The sequence below is a fragment of the Tyto alba genome, unplaced genomic scaffold, assembly GCF_018691265.1.
Source record: "Tyto alba isolate M040663 unplaced genomic scaffold, T.alba_DEE_v4.0 Super-Scaffold_19, whole genome shotgun sequence".
NCBI classification, from domain to species: domain Eukaryota; kingdom Metazoa; phylum Chordata; class Aves; order Strigiformes; family Tytonidae; genus Tyto; species Tyto alba.
In genome coordinates, this window is record NW_024881281.1 from 2043223 (window position 1) to 2065247 (window position 22025).

Sequence of the window (22025 nt, forward strand, 5' to 3'; positions counted from 1 at the left end):
GGCATCATAAAATAATGGTGAGTCTGCCTAGTTTGCAAAAACCCTATTGCGTAATTTCTTTTGTGTGTTAATAATCCTTATAACTGCTTTAAATGATTGCCTTAATTACCTTAATGAAGTGTCTCTTTATAGAAATATTGAATGTTTTCTTCCTCATTATCTTTTTTAGCCCTGTGTTACCAACAAAGTGCTTAAAACAGTTGGATAAGCTGCAGAACATTTATTTGTTTTGTCAGAGTCACTTTTGGCTTTCTGGCAAAATGTATATGTGTAGAATCATTAAACATTAATTATGTAGAAAATAAATTACTGGGAAGGAAATGGCAAATAATCTTGCTAAAGAAAAAAGCCAACTACTCTAATATGACAAGCTTTCGTTCTCAAAATGAAAGTAATGAAAAACAGGGCTTTCCAACTGATAATATTGATGAATAATGCAAGTATGAACGGTGTAAGCCAGTGTGGGAAGTTGTCCAGGTGCAGATGTGCGGGAGAGCGCTTTGGTACAGCCGCTTTAGGCCTTCTCACGTAGCGAAATTAAAACAACAACTGTGGTTTGGCCCTTTCTGGCATTTTCTCAGCTTGCCTCCGTCCCCAGCCCTCTTCCTGCCGTGTTAAAACGTGCTCTCCCTCCTTGCAGATGCCCGCCCCGATGCACAGGCAGGGTCTTTCCATGCGAAGATACTAAAATGCTTTACAATGAGAGTCACGGTTCATTTTTCTTTATGACTGAACAGAGGCTTTGGGAGCGAGAGCTTTTCCCCAGCGGAGCCGGCAGAGCGGGGGCCGCAGTTCTGCCCGCTGCCGCGCGCCTGCCCCCCCTTTCCTGATCCTCAGCACCCAACCATCCAGCTGGGATTAGTCGTGACTAATCTTTACTCTGTTGTAAAATAACAGTTCATCAAAGCTCGGATTGTTTGGAAGAAAAGGGTCATTTTTAAAACGCTGTCCTAAGTTGTAACATTTTTTTTTGGAGAGGTAAGCTTTGACTTGTCCAAACTTGCCGTTTCCTCCCCGTAACAGCCATTCTGAATATGCTGCTTGAGGGGTTTCTGTTGGCATTTCAACAGCAACACGGAGTCGCAGCATGGATGGTGTCTTTGGAGCTTGAAATACAAAGCTGATATTTTGGTGCCCTTCTATTTTAACTGGTACTTCAATGTTATCCAAGTTATTAATTTGCACGTAAAAAAAAAATGCAAAAATACACCCTGTGATTTTTGTCAGAGAAACTCTCGAGGACATCGATAAGACAAGGAAAGTGTGTGTGAGTTTGAAAATATTTCCCATAAAAGCAGATGGTGGCAGAGCTCGTTTTATCTATGTGGATTTGTATGTAAGCAAAAAGATTTCATATGCACATGCTGTAGCATGTCCTGTTGCAGACAAAAACCACAACACACTCTGACAGGGTGAATTTTTCCTGAAAGCAGCCGGAAAGGACACACAGAGGTAGGGCTTTAAGGAAGAAAAGCCACCCAGAAGAGCAGGCGGCATCGACAGGTATATTCCACAGATGACACTTCCCAACTTCATATCACGTCTAGAAGATGTTGTGAAAATGCTCGGTTTTAGAAATATTGTAATGTTGCTCTTTTTTTTCTTCATTTGAGCAGCTACACCGCTACAGCCGTTACGCACGACGTGCTCGGGGGAGCCGACAGCCGAGCGGGACCCCCGGCACAGCACCACCAGCCCTCGTCATGCCGGCCTGCCTGGGGGCACGAGGGAGCAGAATCTAGTTACGTCGTATGTGGTTACTTGTCTTGCTAGTAGAAATGAAAGGTGAATTTAAAAAAACAAAAAATAAAATAAAAATTGGGGGGGTTGATGTGATTTCTGCTGTCTTGTTTTTATGTTACTCTGATTTTCAGTGGCTGGTTTCACCTTTGATTCCCACATCTGGGGGTGGGGAGGGGAACAGGCAGTGGTTAGCACAGACTGAGAAGTTTAAATGAGCCCCCCCCCCCCCCAGCTTATTTTAATTAATTTCTTTCCCTGACAAAACATTTGTGTCCGTACAGGGCTCTGCAGCTCCGTCTGCCCGCTCCCCGTCGCTCCCTGCCTCCCGCTCACTGAACGCTGCAGCAGCCGGTTTCGTTGCTCTTCCCTTTCCCTGCCTGGCGGCATCCACAGCCTGACGTGGACGGAGGAAAACGAAAGCAAACTGTTAAAGAAAATAAACCTGCTAAGGAATACGTAAGTGAAAAGGAGTGTAGCCCTTGGAGCTGCTCATTTCGGAAAGATCCGTGTGGTTAGGCGGAGAGTGGCTGGCGAGGGTTTCCCCTGCAACCGTTCCCTCGCTCCTTTTTCTTTGCTGTTTTTATTTCTCTGTCCTTTCCCCTCGATGCCTTCGCGCGCCCCGGCTGTGCTGGGAGCTCGCCGGCCCCGCTCGGCACCTCCTTTCCCACCGCTTGGTTCTCGGACTCGGAGCGAACGATGCTGTCCTGACACAGGGAACTGGAACCCTGGGGAGGTGACGCCAAGCGAGCCAGCCCTGGCAGCACGAGCCCCGTGCCGCAGGGCTTATTAAACCGTCAGCATTTTCTACGTATCCAATAGAGCGGTAGTTTCTTCTTTGGTGTGTGGTGTCTGTCCCCTTCCCCACGTGGAGACCGCAGGGCCGTGGCACAGCCGGGCAGCGAGAGCTCTGCATTTAGACATCCTGGGGGACGTCTTCGTGGCGGCCGTGCCACCGAGCCGAGCCTTGGGAGCATGGGTAGAGCTGAAGCTTTTTGTTCTCCAAAAATAACCCCGATTTGCTAGGCCTCAGTGGTTTTTAAAAGGAGGTTTTCCATTAGCTGTCCATCGGAGAGCCGCTGGCAGCGCTGCCGATGTCCCCGCTCCCTCTGAAAGGCAACAACGGGATGCAGCCCCCTGTGGCGTCAACACGGGTTCGCTGATTTTTTTAATACAAGGAAATAGAGTAAGTGAGAAATGCATTAATATTTGTTTCAAGCAGACTATTTTTAAATACAAATAAAGTTTTAGGAACTGTTTCGTTGACATGCATAACAATGTAAACATGTGAGAAAGGCGAGGGATTGTGATAACCTCTTGAATGCAAGAAGTCACGCAGACCAAAGAGTGACACCGCACCATATATTTTTACTGTCTGAGCAAAATTAAGGGCAAACAAATGAGGAAAAATAAACTAGACGTTTACAAAAGGCCCAGGGTGGGAGCAGTGGCTGAGTTCCCGAGGAGTTTGCCGAGCCCAGCGCCCCGGCTAAAGGGCCTGTTCCTGCTGGAAATCCTGCTCCACAGCATTTTATTACCCAGATGTTCCCCGTTTAGGAAACCTCACAGTTCATATCCCATTCTTTCTTAAAGAAAGTGAAAGGTACAAAATCAACTGCTTTTAAATTAGCAAGTTAAACTACATAGTCAGAAATTAGGAGTGGAAACACCCCGGCTATCTTCTACCAGCAGCGGCTGTCCTTCACTCAGCTGTGTGGTGCAAACTAAAAATGGGACAGTTTTCATTTCTCGTATGGTACCTGACTTACCAGTACCGTGGTAGCCCAACTAAATTGTGAAATACAAAGAAGAAACCGGATTATTTTCTTTTTTTAAAATATGTCTTTTAGGTGCAGTTGCTTGAGGATACAGTAAATAACAGTAGCAGAAGATCATTGGATTTCACAGGCAGCACCCAAGCATGAACATCGAATATTATTTTGATAGCTTCCCAGGAAGCATATTAACATTTTTATTTTCTGAAATACCACACATGAGCAAGAAAGGATCAAAGGAGCAGCGAGCTTCATGGGATGAGGAGGCCTGGGAGAGCTGGGCTGGCGAGGGCGGGGAGCCGCAGCACCAGTAAAAGCCGCGTTTCCTCCATGGGAACCAGTTAGCTGTAAACCCAACGCTTTGGGTAACGTTGTGGTGTATCAGAGGATTTTACTGCTTCCTTCATTCGCCTTTCCATAACAGAGGTTTTCATTAGACATCGGAAGCGGCGGCGATGCGTTGCTGGGATGTGCACACACACACACACGTTGCTTTGAGGTCCATCAGATTTCCATTACGGCCCGTGAGGCTGCAGCTCTCTGCCCAGGGCCATCCCCTGAGAGGTTTTTTTGCTGTTAACAGCAGAGGAAGGAAAAAAAAAAATATAAATGTGTGCTGCCGGTCCTAGGGGAGAACATAAAGCAGTGCTTCCATCTACTTTTGTTTGCTTCGAGAGCATCAGAGACATCAGTGAGTACTTTTTTTCCTCTAGGGCTTTTTTTTTTTAGTTAATTATTCTCCTTTTTATTCCTCCTCACCCTCCCAAGCAGAGGGCAGCTTTTCTCCCTAACCGATTGTTTGCCTGTTTGGAATTAAACACAAGCTGAGCACCATGATGGACTGGGGCTGAAGTGCCCCCCTCCCCGAGCACCGGTGAGACTGGGCTGAACTGGAAATGCACCTTCCAGACACCTGCGTTGGTGGTTTCTGCCAAGGGCACGGGTTTGGCTGCAGCTCCGGCAGCGGCACGGCAGCCTGGGGAAACCCGCTGGCTTCTTGGTGCTCCATGGCAAAGGCGGACGTGTTCGACGGCGGTTGACGCGCAGGCTCGAGGACACGTACCGTCTGCGCAGAGCTTTGCTCTCCTCCCACAGATCTTTCCTTGCCGTGGGACCTCAGCAGCTGTTACGCTCCCTTAAAAGCACCACCACCTTGGCAAACTTTGGCAACGTGTATTTTGTTCGCTAGAAACCTCTAGTCTTCCTTCGCCATGAAATGCATTCCTAGCACCTCCTCCCCGTATCGCCGGGAATAACTAGCACCCCTCAGACTGGGGAATTCCCCCAGGAATTCCCACCCCAGGGGGTGCCGGGCAGGGGATGGGGTGCACTCACAGCCCCAGGCGTGAGTTACACCTCAATAAATCATGTCTGGGCGTGTTTCACTGCATGCAGGAGAGGAAACCCCCAGCCCCGAGGCCAGCCTGCACCAGGCTGCTCGGGGGGGCCTGTCCCGCTGCGAGGGGCTCCCCAAGGTCTGGGTTGTGTGCTGGAAGGATACCACAAGATTTCCTAAGTGGTAAAATACCAAAAGCTGAGTTTTCTTCCTGCCTGGAAACTGGAGCTCTGTGCTTTTTGAGGAGGTGCTGTGGCATTTAAGGAATATCTCCCCAGCGTGGATCTGTTGTGGTGGGTGATGTTCAGATACTCGACCCTTCTTACGCAGGGTATCGCTGCCAGGAGGAAGAGCCACATCACTGGCAGGAAAACAGGAATATTCCCTGCATCCCAGCAGAAGAACCGCCTCGCACTTAGGCTGGAGATGCAAGCAGGGTTTCAGCTGACTGTTTATAAATAAACCTCTTGTGCCTGCAGAAGGCCCTGCCGCTTTCCACACCGGCAGGCTTGTGGCAAGAGGTGAGTCGAGTCCAAAGGGTGGTGGGATCAGAGCCACTCCGGTTTAGCATCGCTTACTTTCCTGGCTCGTGCTGGAGGTGGATACGGGCTGCGCTCCGCTCCGTCGCCCCAGTCCTGCCCTCGTGCTGTCGCTGAGCCTTCGGGGTGCTGCCGGCGAGGAGCTGGGCTGTGAGCAGAGCTCCGCGTGAGGACAACCTTTCCCCCCGCTGTATTTCCGAGGCAGATTAAGCGCTAGACAGAGTAGTCTGAAGCATCCCTCTAATTAAAACAAAATCCCTTGTGGCCTCTTATGTATAGAGAGATATTACAGACTTAAGGGATGTATAAAATGTATACTCATTGATTGGATCAACTGTTGCAGCTCCTTCCATATAGTCCAGTGAGAGCATTAACGGACGACTGACCGGGCTGGCAAGAAGAGCAGGGAAGGGGGGTATGGCCAGTGCTTTCACAGATGTCAGCTCACTCGCCTCCTGGCCCACCACCTGTGTCACGGCAAGTCCGTGAATACCTGCCTGGGGTATATGCATAAAAAATTTCTATACATTGCTACCTAGGTAGGCATCGCCTCCAGCACCCGTCCTGGGAGCCCCTCGTTTCTGGTCCTGCTTTGCCAGGCTGGAGCTGGCTGTGGCGCGGGACACGCGGCCGGCGCTGGGCTCCCACCACCGCCCGTTTGCCGGCTGCGGGTTTGCAGAGTTGTGCCCACGGTGGGTTGTTTCTGCCCGATCTGCTTCTGCGGCCGCTTGCGATGGCCGTTTTTCCGATCGCGGGAATGCAAGATCATTTCTGGTAAAGCCTCGGTAGTGATCGAGGGATGTGGTTTTCAGTGAGAAACAGCCAACCACTTGAAAGCTTTTGCAGGCTGAGATTTTGTGCTTAGCAAGTTGCTTCACCACAGGCTGAACCCCAAGAAATGTGAGTGTGTAGTAGAAATGTCTGCAGGCCTGGGTAAAAATGGAACTGGCAGATGATGCTTTAACTTCCACAACGTAAACATTACAGAAAAATAGTGTAAATACGGGGGATTCTATTTTTTTTTCCCTCATTTTTTCCCTCACGCAGGCCAGGAACTACTAGAGCTTAAATAAATCACTGCAGAAGTGAGACTGACCTAAATCGTTTTACACAGCGGAGACCTTGTCTCCTGCTTTTGGAGCTTCTCGTATTTATGCTGTGCCAGAACAGAGTTTAAGTTGTCTGTACGGCAGTAGCTGCTTCCTACGCCACGGGGAGCTTGGGGGAAGGTGTGAGATCGGCTCGCGTGTGGCAGCAAGGCTGCTGGGGAGATAAAACCACCAGCTCACGCGTGCAGGGTATTTTTGGTGCCGCACCGACCCGTTCTTGGCACTGGCAGGTTTCCCTGCCCCTGCGTGGGGCTGCCGCTCTGCATGGCTCTGCTTTGCCTCTGCATGAGCACCCAGCCAGGCCATGCATGAGTGCCTAATTAATTCAAGCGTTAACTGTCTAATCAGTGAACACAGAAGCGCCCTGTTACTATACATTTGAGCGCCCAAGGAGTTCGTGCATCAGCACCCAATTAGTTCATGCATGAGTGCCCGCCCAGTGCACGCATGAGCAACCCAAAAGATCCTGCATGGGCGCGCAGTGGACCTGCACACAGCTTCACAATCAGTTCACGCACGAGTGCAGGATCGGTCCACGCATGAACGCCCAGTTAGCGCATGCATGAATGCCTAATTACTGTACACATGAGCCCCTAATTAGTACATGCATGAGCACCCAAGTAGTTCATGCATGAGCGACCAGTTATTTTGCATACGAATGCCCAATTAGTGCGTGCATGACCGCTCAATTATTTCATGCATGAGCACCAGGTGATTTACATGTGATTTCCCACTTGGTTCACCTGTGAGCACCCGGCGTGTTCCGGAGCAGGGACGCCCCTGGGGACTGCAGCCCGTGGCTGACCCGCAGCAGGAGGAAACCCCTCACCCTGAAACCAGTCCAAAGCAACCTGGCACCTCCGAGTTCAACTGAGAGCAGAGCAGTGCTCTGCTCGACCACAAAAACCCAACCCTGGCCAGTGTTGTGGCTCACAGGAGAGGTGGAGGAGATGATTAGAACAACCCTTCCAACCTTAAAAATGTAGGAAGCCTTTGACCTGCACGCAGGGCCCCTTGCACGTAAGCCACCTTGGGTTTAGGGCTTGTGGTGGAGCACCCAGCCCAAATGAGAGGAAGGACAGAAAAGAAAAAATGGAGAAACTCAAGGGAAGAAGTCAAATTAACACTCATCCTTAACCTGGCCCTGCAAGCACATCGAGCGTGTGTCCCAAAACCTCCCTGTCTCGTGGTCAGACTGGGACCCTGCAAATCCTGCTGCAGGAGCGAAGGAAGCCACAAGGCACACAGCATGTGGCTTCGACGTGAGTCTTCCTCTGGTGTTTATGTTGTCTCCAAACCTGTCTTTCACTTCGGGAGGGATCCAATTAAAGGGAGTTCCCAGCTCTCTGCATCCAGCTGGGCTGGGAGCCTGGGCTGGGCTGCTGGGAGCTGGGAGCAGTGGGCTGGCCAGCTCAGCCCAGCTGGGCTGCGTCAACCCCTCGCCCCTCCGCACGCACAAAGGCAGTTGTTATGTTCCTGTGCTAATATGACCCCGCCAAGATTCCAGAGAGATGTTTTTATTTATGGATCCTGCAGGAACTGCACACCACAAGTCACTTGCAAAAACTTGCAGAAGGCAGATGACCTGAATACATATTAATAAGGCTCACAAGTCGTTTAGTATTAGTTTTTTCTATCACGCTTGCGGGATGGCAAGGAACACACTACCTCGTGGAAAGCAATGTTTAGACAAAACCCTGCCTATAGCTTGTCACATTTTTAAGCCCATTTGCCTTGGAGATAAGCCCAGGCTGCCCTGCCACGGCGCCGTGCTGCAGCTGCCTCCGCGCCGGGACAGACCCAGGGGAGCCAAGACGCGATAGCTCCATGCATGCCAGAGCCACGAAAGGGCTGTGCCAGCTTTGGGGCCTTGCGTGGCCAGAGGCCGTGTTTGGGGGTTTCAGAGCCCCAGTGTGTGATGCTGATGGGAAATGTTTCACCCAGTCCTGGGTGGTTCTTCCGATGAAGGAGCATTTCTCCCTGTGCCTGCTGCCCCACTGCTCCCGGCAGCAATAATGGGTGGTGACCCCTTTTCCAGCTAGGGAACCTGGGGGACAGCCCCAGGTCTGGTATTTGTGCACTCCGGTCTCACTCTGGACTGAAAGCCTTTGCAGATCAGGCGTGGGGACGAGCTGCTCAGAGCGCCTGGTTCCTATTCCCCGGGGGATGTGAGAGGAACTCATGGGAGACAGAAATGCGCCCAGACTGGATCTGTGCAGTGAAAAGGATGGCAGGTAGTGAAAATGCTTTATCATCCCAAATTTGTGAACAATAAACTGGGGGACTTGGGGTCTGATATTGATGTTAACAGACTGCTTATGGTGATCAAACCCTCAGCATCAGCAGTGGCAGCTCCCCGCTGGAGTTTTATAGAGCATTTCCTTTTATAGGGCATTTTCTTTTTCCACGGGATTTATTCAGGTTCTATAGCAGGGATTCAGGGAGATAATAACGTACATTAACCAGGGCGCTGAAACTGCTTCACAAACAAGATTGATCAAAGCAGCCCCGGACTGATAGCAAACCCCTCATAATGCAGTTTTCAAAACACTTGCCAAAACAATTGACTCTCGGTAAAAAATAACTCATTGGGCAGCCCCAGGAGGGCTGTGGGCAGTAAGGGACCTGGCTCCAGCAGCTGGAAAGTGGCTGGGGACTGCAGTGACGATCAAGGACCAGATCCAGCTCCCCCTCACCCAAGGCAGGGGCTGGGTCTTGGTATCGAGGTGTGAGCACCCGGGAGGAGCCGCCAGCCAATCCTGCCCCAGGGCCGATGTAGGTGCTGGGGTTCCGCTCATCGGGGTGCCCAGCTGTGTGCGGACCCGGCCCCCAAGGAAAGAGCTTGCCACCCCATGGGTGCCTTGCAGGTGGGCTGTCACTTGCCAGGGAGAACGACGTGTTTTACAAGGGGTCAGACTTTGCAAGGCTTCCCCCCCTCCCCGGCCCCGGCAGAAGCTTGAACGTGGGGTTTTGCCGCTGGCAGTGCCTCCCTCTCACTACTTACGTCTCATTTCTGTGCAGTTGCTTCGCAGCACGTCTCTGCAAGATTGGGAGCTGCTGGCTCTTCGCTCGATGCATCAGCCACAGAAGGATGATTATCAGTGATGGTGATGGCACTAGATGAGGAAGAGAATCTGTAGCTGCCCTGGCTGTGATGTTCATGCTCCTGCCACAGCAGGTGGGACCTGATGGAGAGAAAAGGTTTGTGTTGATACGATGAAGTGGCCAAATCCCGCTTTGTGTGGAGCAGCAGCCCTGCTCCGGGGTGCCCGGGTGTCCCTGCTGTGTCCACCCCCCCCAGGACACACAGGGAGGGCAAGGAGGTGAATTAATAAAAGAAAGTGCTTTACTGCTGCTGTTATTTTTATTGATTATTGGCAAAAGAGAGAGGCTGATGGTAGAGTGTGGAGAAGAGGAAGGAGGTGAGCAGGGGTGCAGGCGACACGGGGGAGGAGGAGAGAGGAAAGGAAATCCTGGAAGGAGAGGAGATGAAGGCAACATTTCTACGGTCATCTGCTACAGACACGCACTACAAAATACATCAGTGTGCCATGCAGATGGCGGGGCAGAGCAGAAGTAATGGGCTGAGTTGTAGCAAGGTGGAGTTAGGTTAAATAAGAAGAAAAATCCCCAGTGGGGGATGTTACTGAGGAGGTGCAGCATGGAAGCAGAGCTGGTGTCATGCTGCAGCTGTGCTGTCAGCCCAGCTTTGGGTTTCCAGACCTCTGCGTTTTTTAGGGCAGAAGTGCACAAACTCTGTGGTTTTTGACTCAAAATCGCCTGGGATTTGAAACATGTTCTGTGGGGAAGTACGTGGCCATGGGGCAGGAGGAGCACAGCCTTAGATGGCAAACTGCTCCTCGCTGCCAGGCCCTTTTCCTATTAATCCCTGTGAAGTGCCTTATATAGTGCACTCGGAGGAATTTCTAAATAAATGCTTTTTGTCACTATTTAGGAACGCATCTCCCTCCATGGCATTTGAAGCACTTCCTTCTGTCAAGGCCGTGCTCCTTCACGTGCAAAGAGCAGAGCTGAGCCTGCAGCGCCCGACGGCGGCCGCAGCCGGGGTGTGCTGGGCAGAAGCGGGGCTCCTCCACCTCCTCCTGCTGCTGACTGCTTTGGGGAAGGAGGCAGGACGTAACCGGGATGGGGTTACACTGGGATTACAGAAGCAGCCACCCACACTGGAGCCAGAGCTGTGGACCACTGGTTGTCACCGTTTGGGTTCAGGGCAACCATTTTATACCTCGTCCCTTCGCAGCCAGGTCCCCGGGGCAGCTCCCTCCTGTCCTGGGGTGTAAGTGCCCGTGGGCATCCCCAGGACAGGCAAGGCAGGAGGGAGGCGAGTGCTCCTTCTGCACCCGCTTGCACCGGGAAAATACCAGGAAGTCTGGGGCATGGGAGTGCTCATGGGAAAGCCTGGGGCTCCCATTGTGCAGGACAGACAGGACAAGCATCGCTCAGCAGCTGCCTCTAGCCTCAAAACCTGCCGAGCCCCCATCATCTGCCCCGGCCCCAGCCCAGGATTAATAGTATAGTAAAACCAGACTTTGCGGTTGTCGCTCTATCGCACACGAGGATTAAGCAGAAACTCATGGCAGCAGGAACAGAGACCTGATTTACAACAGCTCAGATCCCTCCCCACTAACGAAGCTCCTTCATTAGTAGGGGATGGTTTAGCAATACAGGCTGGGCAACCTGGCTCCGCCGAGGGCAGTGGTGTCCCTCATCTGTGGCAGCAGTGCTGCGAGCCTGGTGTGGTGGTTGCTGGATATCAGAGCTCCTCGGACGAGAAAAGGAGAGGGTTTCCTCCGCAGCTCAGTGCTGGGGAGGGAGGGAGATGCCTCCTCCAGTGTAGCCAGGTTGGTTCCAGTGCCTGCAGCAGGGCCGTAGCGGGGCTCTGTGCCCGTGGAGCTGCCACCGTGCCTGATGCAAACCATGTCTCTGTTCTGGCCCGGCAAGGCAAGAGCCGAGGCTCTGAGCCTCCCGCTCTGGGATGCTCATAAAAAGATCCACAAGACTCAGAGATTTGTTGCCTCAACAGAGACTCGGCAGAGCTATAAATAGCCCAGCCAAGTGTCGTGCAGCGAACCTGAGCAGAGCTGGCTGTCCTCGTGGCCAGGAGCTCTCAGGAGCCTTGCAGGGACAACTGGCTCTGCCTGCTCTGGCCAGGCAAGCCTAGAGCATACCACAGCCTACAGGGATGTGGGTCTTCCCCATCCCCACTCCCTGGGCTCCTCGTGGGCTCCCCGTCCCCACAGGCACCCCACGGGACTCCAACCTCCTGCCTCTCCCCAAGCTGGTCCCTCTTTGGCAGCTGCCCACCATCTCTGCCCAGGCATGGCTTTTCCTCCACCTCAGCCCCAAGATTGGCACCTCCAACCCCCTCCAGCCGCATGGAGCCTCTGGAAACATCACCACAAAAATATTTACTCCTGCTGCTGCCGAGATGGAAGCTCATAAAGGGCTGTAGCTAAGCCTGTTACTATATTAGCACTGGCATCCAAAACAGAGAAAGGCAGGGGCCTGCCTGGGGGTGGCCTGCAGTGACCCGGAGCACGTTGGTGGGTGCAGGGCATCGCCTGTGTCCCGGTAGGATGGGCACTGCCCGCTCCCCCTCCTTGCAGAGGGAGCAAAAAAAGCCAACCTGCAGAAGCAAGCAAGAAAAACCTCTCCAGGGGTGCAAAGAGACCATCAGTTATCTCCCACAGCAGTGCAGAGGGATCTCAATGTTAATAAGGGTGAGGCCTGAGGCTGTAATTTGATGGCTATGGCCCAGCCCTCGGCTCTGGCCACATATTTATTAATGGACACTGCTGCTCCGCCAGAGCAGCTCTTCGTGCAGCCCCAGGACCTCTGCAGCTCCTGTGTGTGTGGTGTTGGGCAGACAGCAGATGACCTGCAGCCATTGCCTGGCTGATGCACCCAGGTTTTGAGCATTTGAGCTCAGAGGGAAGGCTGCCACCCTCAAATCATCCATCTGAAGGCTGGAGATCAGGTCCCATGCTGCCAGCTGTGATCTTACAAACTTAGTGCCATACAGCCCTGCAGCATTAGTCCTCACTTGTTTTTCTGCTGCTCATCATAAACCTGAAGCTCAGGTCTGGACCCATTTGGGAACGGTGAATATTTTATTTGCTGTTGGGAATTTTGACCAGTGTCTCAGAGGCTGCACCAGGAAATATCCACTTCATTAGCAAAAAGGATCGGCCCATTCCTGGGCTGCCTGCTCACCAGACAAAAGCACAGCCATGGAGTGAACTTCAGCCTGTCCCCCGAGTGCTGTTATCAGCCGTAGGCTTGTCTTTCTTGAGCAATCAAATTAGATAGATTTCAGTACCCAGAGTGGTCTCCCTGGTTCTCAAGGCCACGCACACAATTAAAACCAGTCTGATTACAAGCCAGCTCAGCCCAGGCAGCGCTGCCTCTGTCTTGCTGAGTGTGGGAATGGGGACAACAAGGGAATGGGGACTTTTTTGGTTTGCTGGGTTTTTCTTCAGGTGGCTTCTGCAAAAGGCTTCTTGGCACCTCTGCTCAAGTGAAACGGGAGCAACCAAAACGGGAGCTGGCTGGTGGCCAGCCTGGCAGATGGGCCCGCAGGGGCAGCTGGCGGGGCAAGTGTATGCCCAGAGCACATTTATGGTGCCAGGATCCAGCGCAGGACCCTGTGAGACTTCACAGGTGGGTGCGTGGGCACAAGGCAGCTTACAAGTGGGAGTCTCCTCTGCTGTTTCCTACCCTGAGATTTGCACCCCTCTGCCCCCCGCCAGCCCCCCGGACCCCGCTGCAGGGCTGCTGGTGGCAGGGCTTAGTGTGTTCCCCACCAAGGCACCGCCACACCGCATCAGCCCTTCATCCCACTCCAACAGTACCGGTAGCTGCCGAGTTGCTAAAGCTGAGCTTTTACCACAGCTTTACTCCAGGGAGAGCAGTAATGCGAACCAGGGCATCACACTGCTGTGACAGGCCTTTTCCTGCACTTCGGAGTGAACAGAGGGTTTTTATTCTCCCCTTTGTCCTTACCTTGGCTGTCACATGTAAGTGAAGCATCACGTGTTCTCACGGTGAACGTACGATGGAGCTGCTCCAATGGCCACGTATCACCCCTGAGCACTGGTGCAGGGCCAAGTCTCGGTGGCGCAGTACCCGGGCTTGGGATTTTATCGGCTTTCCCACACGAAGCAAGGCTGGACCCGGCAGGAAAGGGACCTGGAAGGAATTGCTGAGACACGCCTGGAGAAAAGCAGCAGCTCCCACAGGACATGAGGCTGGTGGTTTAGTGAAAGATGCTCCCACCTTTGCTGGGCATTCCCCAAGCTTTGCTGCCAGTATAAAAGCAGGAAAACCCCAAGAATTGAGGGAGCCCTCTTGATGTGTTCAGGAGGGGGAAATCTGCCTGGCTTTGAAGGACAAGGAGAAATGCTGAGTCCTGCGGAAGAAGCTGAGTACCTGCCTGCAGCAGCCTGAAAACCTGAACATCTGTGGACACTGGAGGAGAAGGTTGCATGGACCTCTAGGAGACCTGGATCTGTTCCTAACAGGGCTGCTAATGGCCTCAGGGACCTGTCGCTGTTCACTCTCTTGCCACTGCCTTAGTTTCCTCAGCTGTAAATACGAGAAGCTGCAGCAATGCCAGCCAGCTTGGGAAGGTCTTGCAAGGCCCAAGTGGTCAGTGACCACCACGCGTTTGAAGATCTCAGGTGGACGATGCCATCAAGGTGCAAAGCTGCAACTCCTCACCACCGACAGAACTGCTTTTTCGCTCTTGGGTTGAGCTGCCCGCGCGCGCGCAGCTGCCTGGTGCTGGACCCAGAGCCCCGCGGTGCCCGCTGAGGGGCAAAGCCTGGGGAAGGAGTGGGGGGCACAAGCAGGCCCTGCCTGGCTCTGGGGTCTATCACCAGAGATATGTCCCTGCCCGGTGTGAGGGCAGAGCCAGGCCCAGGCAGGGTCAGGGTCACCACAGCAGCACAGCCCGCTCAAGAGGGGCCTTCCCCAGGCAGTTACCCCCCCAGGGGATCAGCTTCTTCTCCCGAGGGGATGAGGGTCCCCAAAGCGGCGGGGATCCCCCCCAAAAAGCATCGCACCCCCCGCCCCCAGGCCGCGGTCCCTCACGGCACCGGGGTAACTCCCCCCCCCCCACCCCCGCGAGGCACCGCCCCGCCCCGCGCTCGCCCCGCGGCATTGTGGGATGAAACAGGATGTAGGCAGAACAGAGCGGGCGGACAGGCCGGGGCGGCGGGCCGAGCCGCGGCGCAGCCAATAGGGGCGCGGCGTGCCGTGCGGCTCAGCCAATGAGAGGGGAGACGGGCCGCGCGCCGCAGCGGGCGGGGCGGTATTTGAGCGCGGCGCGGCGGCGAGGCGCAGAGCGCTCGGCGCGGCGCAGGGAGCGGAGCGGGCTGGGGCTCAGCGGCTGCGGGCCTCCTCCTCTTCCTCCTCTCGCCTTCCTCGCTGCCTTGCCTCGCCCTCCCGGGGTGGCCCCCTCACTGTGAAGGTGAGCGACTCCCTTTCTTACCCCCACCCCCCGCCTCGTCCGGCCCCGCGGTCACTCCGTGGGTGAGGGTGGTGGCGGGCTCCCCTTACACCGGGGAAGGGGTTTTGCGGTTCTGGCCGACTGAGCGGGCGACTCCAGGTCCCGCTCCCGGCGGCGATCGGAGCCCGCCCCGCCCCGGTGCGTTGTTGGCTTCGCTCCGGGCAAGGTCACCGCTGCCTCGGGCTCCCCCGGGGCTCCCCCCGCCTGCTGAAGGTCACGCAGGGCTCCGGCCCGCACAAGCGCCCGGCTCCTGGCAGCGCCTGGCCGGGCTCCCTCCTGCCCTGCTGGGGAGGGGGCTGTGCCGCACCTCCCTCTCAGGACCCCTCTCCGGCCGCGGTGGGTGCTGGGCTTGGGCCTTGTCCTCATCTCGGCCTCCAGCCTGTGCTGGTGGGGAAGCAGCAGGTGCTGGGCTTGGGCCTCGTCCCACTCTTAGGGCCTCATCCTGCCTGGGGAGGGAGGGGAAGAGATGATTTGTGTCCTGTGCTCGTCCCAAAGCTGCATCTTGTCCTGGGGAGGGAAGGAGTGGGTGCTGAGCTTCAGCATTATCCCCCTCCCAAAGCCCTATCCTGTTCTGCTCGGGGAGTGGTTGGGTGCTGGGCTTGGGCCTTGTACTCCTTCCAAGACCTCATCCTACCCTGGTGAGGGAAGGGTTGGCTGATGGCTTGGGCCTAATCCCCCTCCCAAGGCCTCATCCTCCCCTGAAGTGGCTGCTAGGGCTGTGGTCTTTTCTTCCTCCCTCAGGACCCCATTCTGCTCCGAGCTGGGGAAAGGTGGCTGCTGGAGCTGTATTATTATCCCCTTCCTAGGCCCACCCTGCCCTGGACTGGGTGCTGGGGCTTTGTGATTTTCCTCAGAGAAGGCCAGACCCTGAGGGCCAGCTGTGATCTTGTGGCTTAGGGATAAGACATGTATGGGGTGCTGCTGGGCTGCCTTGTGGGGAAGATGCCTCTGAAACCTCCCCCCCCCACGGGGGAAATGAGCAGGGAGTGGGGCCCTGCTCTGTGGTGTTCAGGTGGGTGGATGGGGGGATGCTCAGAGCTGCTCCCTGCCTCACAGTGGGTGCAGGGGACCCTCTTTCCAGGCACAGCCAGTTGCCAGCTCCTGCTGTGGTTGGCCTTTGAAGGATGTTGTGCCCCGGAGCTGAGGAGGGCAGGCTGGCCAGTGCTTGCAGCTCTGTTGAGAGATAATGGTGGGGTTTCTTTCTATGGCGCTGTTGGCCCTCGGCAGCACGGGCCTGCACTGAGATGCTCCTTGCCTGAACAATGAGGAAGGAAGATGCTTTTTGCAGGTCGCTCTGTGGCCGATTACGTAATGGCAAATACCCTCTGAACTCAGCGTGTGGTGGGGGTGCATGAGGGCATGCTTGTCCTCTTTTCCTAAAAAGGGTTTCCTGGGAGAATGACCCACAAGTGAATTTCTACTACTTCCCTTTTCTGGTGGGCTGGACCCCTAGAAGACTTTCCCAAGGGATTAGCAGATTCTTGGATAGTGAATCCAAACCTCCAGGCAGTTGGTTGGGCTGTTCTGAGCCATGTTTTGTCCTGCCAGGGTTTCTGGGCCACAGGCTAACACCCACTGGCTTAAACCACAACGCAGAGGGGAACAAACTGCCTGGAAGTGGCTTTTCCAGAGCTGTGGTAGGGGTGTGTTCTCTCTGATGTTTGAGCTCAGTTCCTGTCATTCCTCCTGATGCTATTAGTGTATGTTAATAGCTGTGCTTTATTAAACATTGTATCAAAAACGTATAAATTAAGGTTGCAACAGAAGTCTTCAACTGCAGGCAGAGTGAAGAATTGAAGTATTGTAATCATAGGGTTGCAATTATGCAACTGGATTCTCTTTCTCTCTGGATAGCAGGCTCCTTTAATTGCTGTAACAAAGCTACTCCTTCAGTTTTCTGGGACTGTTCCAGGAAGCGATCGTTGCAGCAGATTTTCTTCACTCCCCAGTAGAGCTAAAAATGTGTAGTTTCACTATTTCAAAACATGCTTGGTAGTATCACTCAAGACTTACAGCACTGTAACAGGATTTAGGAAACTTAATGGTGCTCTGCAGGCTTAATTGGAGGCACTCCTTGCCATTAAGAAGCTTATTCCCACAAAGTTTTAATATGCTCTGGTAAGAGCTGCTGCCAAGGTGAGCAGCTGTGGGCCTTCTCAGCGCAGACCTTCGCTTGACCGGGCCTCACGTGTGGCTCGAGCGAGGGGCCTGGTGCTCAGCGGGGTCTTGGAGCGTGCCAACCAGCAGCAGGGCTACACGGGGCTCCTTCCCAGGGATCCTTCCCCCGGGTATGTCGCAGCCTTTGCTTGAAGAAAAGCTGCAGGGCTGGGATTGCCAAATCCCTGTTTTCTAGGATAATATGAATTGCACTAGAAACTTCTCAAATGCCTCCCTGGGAAGGCCATGGCAGATCTACATGTAAATGGAATCAGTGACTGCTGTGAAGCACCTGAACTAATTTAAAGGGGGGCACACACTCAGCTCCAGCATACCACCTTCTAGTTTCTTAAAGGCCATGGGCAGCACTAGTGTGCTGGTTTCTAGCATTTGTGTTGTGGCTCACAGGCAGGGTTGTGGGGAAGGGAGGCCGCTTTGTTGGGCCCTGGCTGTGCTAGCTCAGTCGTGGGGCTGGCCTCCCCTTCTTTCTAGGCTGCAGCATGGTATTAACCTGTTTCTGGCTTGTCAGACCGGCTTTGTCCCATGGGAACAGCTGAAGTCTGGGTTTCAGTGGCAAAGCAGCGGTGAGGTGAGGGGATGATAGTAGGCTGAATGTGGAACAACACTCCTTCCGGGCTAAACTAGCAGCAGTAACTCTAACTCCTGGCATGGGGTGGAATAAAAAGCACTGCTGCTGTTAACATGCTTCGTGAGTTTCCCTGCTGGAGACAGGCAGTCTGGGACCCGTTGCTTGCAAGGCTCTGAACAGATAATGCTCTAAACCACTGGTGCACCTGGAAGGCAAACTTGGCTGTAACCTATTGATGTATAGGAGGGCTGTGGTGCTCTGCAGATGCCGTCTCCTCCCACACAGTAAGCTTTTTCTGCATGTGTTTAATGCAGGTGATGTTGGGCTATCTCTGATCTATCCTCCAGACAGTGCCAGTGCTACAGTGTTCCAGCTGTAAGGGGCACCCTAGCCTGGGACTACTGTAGGCTACCCTGATAAACTCAACTGGCCATAACAGGGGTTTGTAGTATTGGCTTGTGACGCAGCCTGCCATAGAAAGGACAACCTCTGCACAGGAAGCTTCTCTCTTGGGAAGGGATTAAAGGAATCTATGTTCTGCCTTAGGTTCACGATGTCTGACAGAAAGGCTGTGATCAAGAATGCGGACATGTCCGAGGACATGCAGCAGGATGCTGTAGACTGTGCTACACAGGCAATGGAGAAGTACAACATAGAAAAGGACATTGCAGCATATATAAAGAAGGTAACTATGGGATGAGGGGGCTGCTCTGGCTGAGACTTCCTGGAGCTCTTAAGTATGTGTGCCAGTTGTGAGCCTGAGTGTCTGAGACTTCGTACTTGTGTGTTTGGAGGGTGAAGATGCTTCTTGGTTTCACCACTGTTGCCAAGAGGCTGGAGTGATTCTTCCAAGGTCAGAGGAGGGCTGTGGCAGAGCAGGGCCTGGTCTGTTGCTCTGGCAAGCTCTGAGGCAAACAGTGTGAGTGCTGTCCCTCTGGATTTGCCAGCCTAGAAAGAGCTGGCTGCAGTCTCCGTTTAGGACTTGCTTCACAGATGCTGCAGCTTGACTTGCAGTACCAGTGCAGGGTGGGATTACACTCTTTCACTCGAGGGGGGGGGATCTGTGCATGTGCAGTTCTGTCCGACTGTTCCTGGCCCTGGGGTGGGTGGTGTGGAGGAGGATGGGGCCTTGTGCTGGCTGGCAGGGTTGTGAAAGGTGCTGCTTTAAAACCAGTACAAGCAGCTGCCCTGACCTGTGAAGAGGTGTCTCCCCATTTGCAGGAGCCCATTAACTTAAGTCTCGTGCTCGACAGCATCTGGGGAGCTGTCGGTTCCCTCTGTAACCACTTCTCCAAATGGTCAGGCAAAGCGCTTTTGAAAGGGGGAAACTGTGACTGCATAGGCACCCGGGCTGGCTTTTGGGCCTTGCTTGTAATCTAAGCTTGAATGGAAAGGAATCAAAGGTGTCTCCTAACCTCTCGGATCACTTTGAGGCAAGATTTACCTCAAAGTGCTTGGGGCAATGCAGCCTGTAAAGTGAGTGTGTGCAACAGAAGGCATCCAAAAAGAAGTTGGCCTTTATTTTCTGCGAGTGTGTTGGGAGGAGGGAAGCAATTTGATGCACCTTCATGCTTTGGCAAGAAAGCTTTTTCCTTACTTCAAACTGTCTTGTTGCTGTCTGAGGACTAACCCTTGCTTTAATCTTGAATGTTGAGTCTGTTCTGGCCCTGTCTCAGGGGAGGGAAGGGTGTTCTTGGGAGATGGGTATTAATTAGAGGGAGGAAAATGGTCTTTAACCCTATCTTACCTGCTAAGTGGAAGACTTAAGCCAGCATTCAGCTTGCTCTCCTCCAGCTTCTTCAGTCTCCATGTGCTGTCTGGCCTGTGAATTTACCTGCATGTTTTCAATGCAGATTTTTTTTTTTTCTCCCCCCTTTATGTGAAGGAGAGTCCCAAACAGCAGAAGCCAAACTCCTCCTTCCTTTTTTTAGGTGACCTTTAAGCTCAAATGCCTTGTTGGAGCAGACATGCCAAAATCTTTTTTTATTTTTTTTGTGAGTGGGTTTGGAATGGGAGAGGAGAAATATTCCCCTGAGCTAGCCTACATGCAGGGCTTGACTAGCACTGTGCCAAGGAGAGCTCTTGCATCTGCTTTCTGCCCAGGGCCGATGGGTGCTCTGGGTCTGGGGAGATAATTTGCTTGTGTTGGGTCTTTCCAGCAATCCACTGCAGAGGTCCAGTTGTGTCCGTCACTACCTTAATATAATAGTGTCTTGTAGTGGGGAATCTAAAGATGCTGCAGGTGGGAGGAGAGGTGATAGTGAGTGAACAGAACCAGCTAAGAAATTGTGCTTAGAACTATTTTCATGTGGGCTTTCTTGGCCTTAATGCCTCTCTTCTCTTTCTTCAGGAATTTGACAAGAAATACAACCCAACTTGGCACTGCATTGTTGGCAGAAACTTTGGCAGCTATGTAACACACGAGACAAAGCACTTCATCTATTTTTACTTGGGTCAGGTTGCAATTCTTCTCTTCAAGTCTGGATAGGAAGTAGGAGCAAGTGAAATTTGGACTGTAATGCACTGATGGCTGAAGCCACGACTCCCTTTAACATGGCTATGCCGCTGCATGGACTGTATACTATATTTAATGTGTATATGTTGCAGTAAAAATCTACTTCTGTTTAGTTGCCTGGGAAGAAGGCGGCATTTTTTTGTTACTGCTTTTTTTGGTTGTATTGCACTAGGAAACCTGTAAATGCTTAAACAATGGCCTTTACGTGGGAAGAAATAAAACTATTCCACAACAGCTCCCTCAGTGGTAACTCCTTCTTTGAGGCTGGGAAAACTTCTTTGGGCAGGCCAAAAGACCCTGACTTCCTTCCTGAGTTTTATTAGACTGTTAATCTTGTAACGAGGAGCAAAGCCAGTGTAAGCCTCTGTACCCACCCCGCAGACTGTAGAGAGCTGGCTCTCCCAGTAACCTCAGAGCAGGTACTTAGACCTTCCCTGAAAGCTGGTGGGGTGGCTCTTGATTACGTGGCTTTCACACACCAGTTGAACTCCACCTCGGACTGTGATAAACAGACTTGCAGCTGGCACCCTTGGTGTTCTCTTTCAGTGCCCATCACTGTATTTTTGGCTCTGCTGAAATGTTGACCTAGACTTGTAAGCAACTCAGCCTGGTCTAGAAGACTTCAACAGACACCCCCCTGAGTTGCTGCTTGCTGCAGAAAGCAGCATCCTGTGGCTGAAGTCTTTAGACCTCGATCCTGAGATCTAAAGCCACGTGGCCTGTCCCCGAAATGGAGTAGGATATCAAATTGGTGACTACTGACAACAGCTCTATTTGGCATGTTCTTAGCCAGTTGTCTCAACACTGCCTTAACTTGATGCTCTCCTTAAAGCAAGCTAGTCATGTGGAAGACTTGTAAGTGGCCACTGTCTCCTTTTTCTTATTTTCTGTAGCTGATAAGCTATTTCTGGAGGACTGTCCTCCATGTTCTGATATCTGCTTTTGTTCTTAAAGCACAGTACCAAGAAGTTAAATTTACATGTGATGTTTGTGTGAAGGAAACTCATGTGACATCTGCTTCAAAGGCAGACAAATGTCTTGGTCTCCAATAGGTTCAGCAGTGATGTTGTCTTAGTATGTACTGACTCTTGGATTACACTGCAGGAAGTTCTTTTTATCTGGGTGTGGAGAAATGCTGTGTGATGGCAAGTAAATACCTGGTGCTTGTCATAAGGTCTATTTATTGGTTTGCTAACTAATGCATAGACGATATGACTGGGCTGGTGAGCCTAATTTGTGTCTCTGAGATGACTTTGGTAATTAGTCACTGGGGGGAAAAAGGGCAGAGTGAAGGGAGCTCTTCATTGTGAAATGACTTGATGACCCAGGTTGACTACTTCCTGAAGTAAAAGTCCTTCTTGTCTCTGTGCAAAATCCAAAGTATGCCTAATTTTGTAATATTGATAGAACAATGTTGTAACTAGAAAGAATGTAGCTGTCATAACTTCATGTTGATGGAAATGTCTGCACTGGGGTAATGTGCCTTGGGCTGTCCGGGGCACTCTTGTGGTCTTGTCTATTCGGAACTCCACTCTGGATCTGAAAGGAGAATGTTTTGGGCTTGTTTTTTTTCCAAGCATGAGTCTAATGTGAACCTGTTCACAGTCTCTCGTGGAGCAAGATCTGTTCCCTTCATAACTGCAATGGCTCAAATACCATTTATTTTTTTCAAACATTAAAGGTGAATTGACACATTTAAACAGCCTCTAGTTTCTTCTTCGTTGCCAGCTGCCCC

The 22025-nt window shown here is 52.5% G+C and overlaps 2 protein-coding genes across 5 annotated transcripts; one reads left to right on the forward strand and one right to left on the reverse strand.

Annotated features, from left to right (window-relative positions):
- Positions 1-205: 205 nt before the first annotated feature.
- On the reverse strand, positions 206-14606 carry LOC116964653. Of its 3 annotated transcripts, none has more exons than XR_004408868.2 (3): positions 13523-14606; positions 9504-9684; positions 206-2899 (listed from the first exon to the last, which is right to left on the reverse strand). XR_004408868.2 is itself a non-coding variant. In XM_033004854.2 (3 exons), the coding sequence occupies exons 1-3, from the start codon at positions 13761-13763 to the stop codon at positions 8185-8187; spliced, it is 948 nt and encodes a 315-aa protein (XP_032860745.2). In that variant the 5' UTR covers positions 13764-14606; the 3' UTR covers positions 8001-8184. The 3 variants fall into 3 exon arrangements, 1 of the variants encoding a protein (XP_032860745.2); XR_004408867.2 differs by lacking the exon at positions 206-2899 and adding an exon at positions 3089-4088; XM_033004854.2 differs by lacking the exon at positions 206-2899 and adding an exon at positions 8001-8710.
- Positions 14607-14856: 250 nt separating this feature from the next.
- Positions 14857-21990, forward strand: DYNLL2 (dynein light chain LC8-type 2). 2 transcript variants are annotated; one of them, XM_033004812.2, is made up of 3 exons: positions 14857-14990; positions 18322-18460; positions 20126-21990. In XM_033004812.2, the coding sequence occupies exons 2-3, from the start codon at positions 18329-18331 to the stop codon at positions 20261-20263; spliced, it is 270 nt and encodes an 89-aa protein (XP_032860703.1). In that variant the 5' UTR covers positions 14857-14990; positions 18322-18328; the 3' UTR covers positions 20264-21990. The 2 variants fall into 2 exon arrangements, with proteins under 2 accessions (XP_032860703.1, XP_009964056.1); XM_009965754.3 differs by lacking the exon at positions 14857-14990 and having other exon boundaries at positions 18303-18460.
- Positions 21991-22025: the final 35 nt, after the last annotated feature.

What these genes read in the sequence shown, in the direction of transcription:
- LOC116964653 (XM_033004854.2), bottom strand. Translation starts at nt 13,763, where the DNA reads ATGTCCTGTGGGAGCTGCTGCTTTTCTCCAGGCGTGTCTCAGCAATTC. An exon ending in ACTTACATGTGACAGCCAAG is followed by an intron (nt 9,685 to 13,522) that starts GTAAGGACAAAG and finishes TCTCTCCATCAG; the next exon opens with GTCCCACCTGCTGTGGCAGG. An exon ending in CAACTGCACAGAAATGAGAC is followed by an intron (nt 8,711 to 9,503) that starts GTAAGTAGTGAG and finishes TTCACTGCACAG; the next exon opens with ATCCAGTCTGGGCGCATTTC.
- DYNLL2 (XM_009965754.3), top strand. Translation starts at nt 18,308, where the DNA reads ATGTTCTGCCTTAGGTTCACGATGTCTGACAGAAAGGCTGTGATCAAG. An exon ending in TTGCAGCATATATAAAGAAG is followed by an intron (nt 18,461 to 20,125) that starts GTAACTATGGGA and finishes CTCTTTCTTCAG; the next exon opens with GAATTTGACAAGAAATACAA.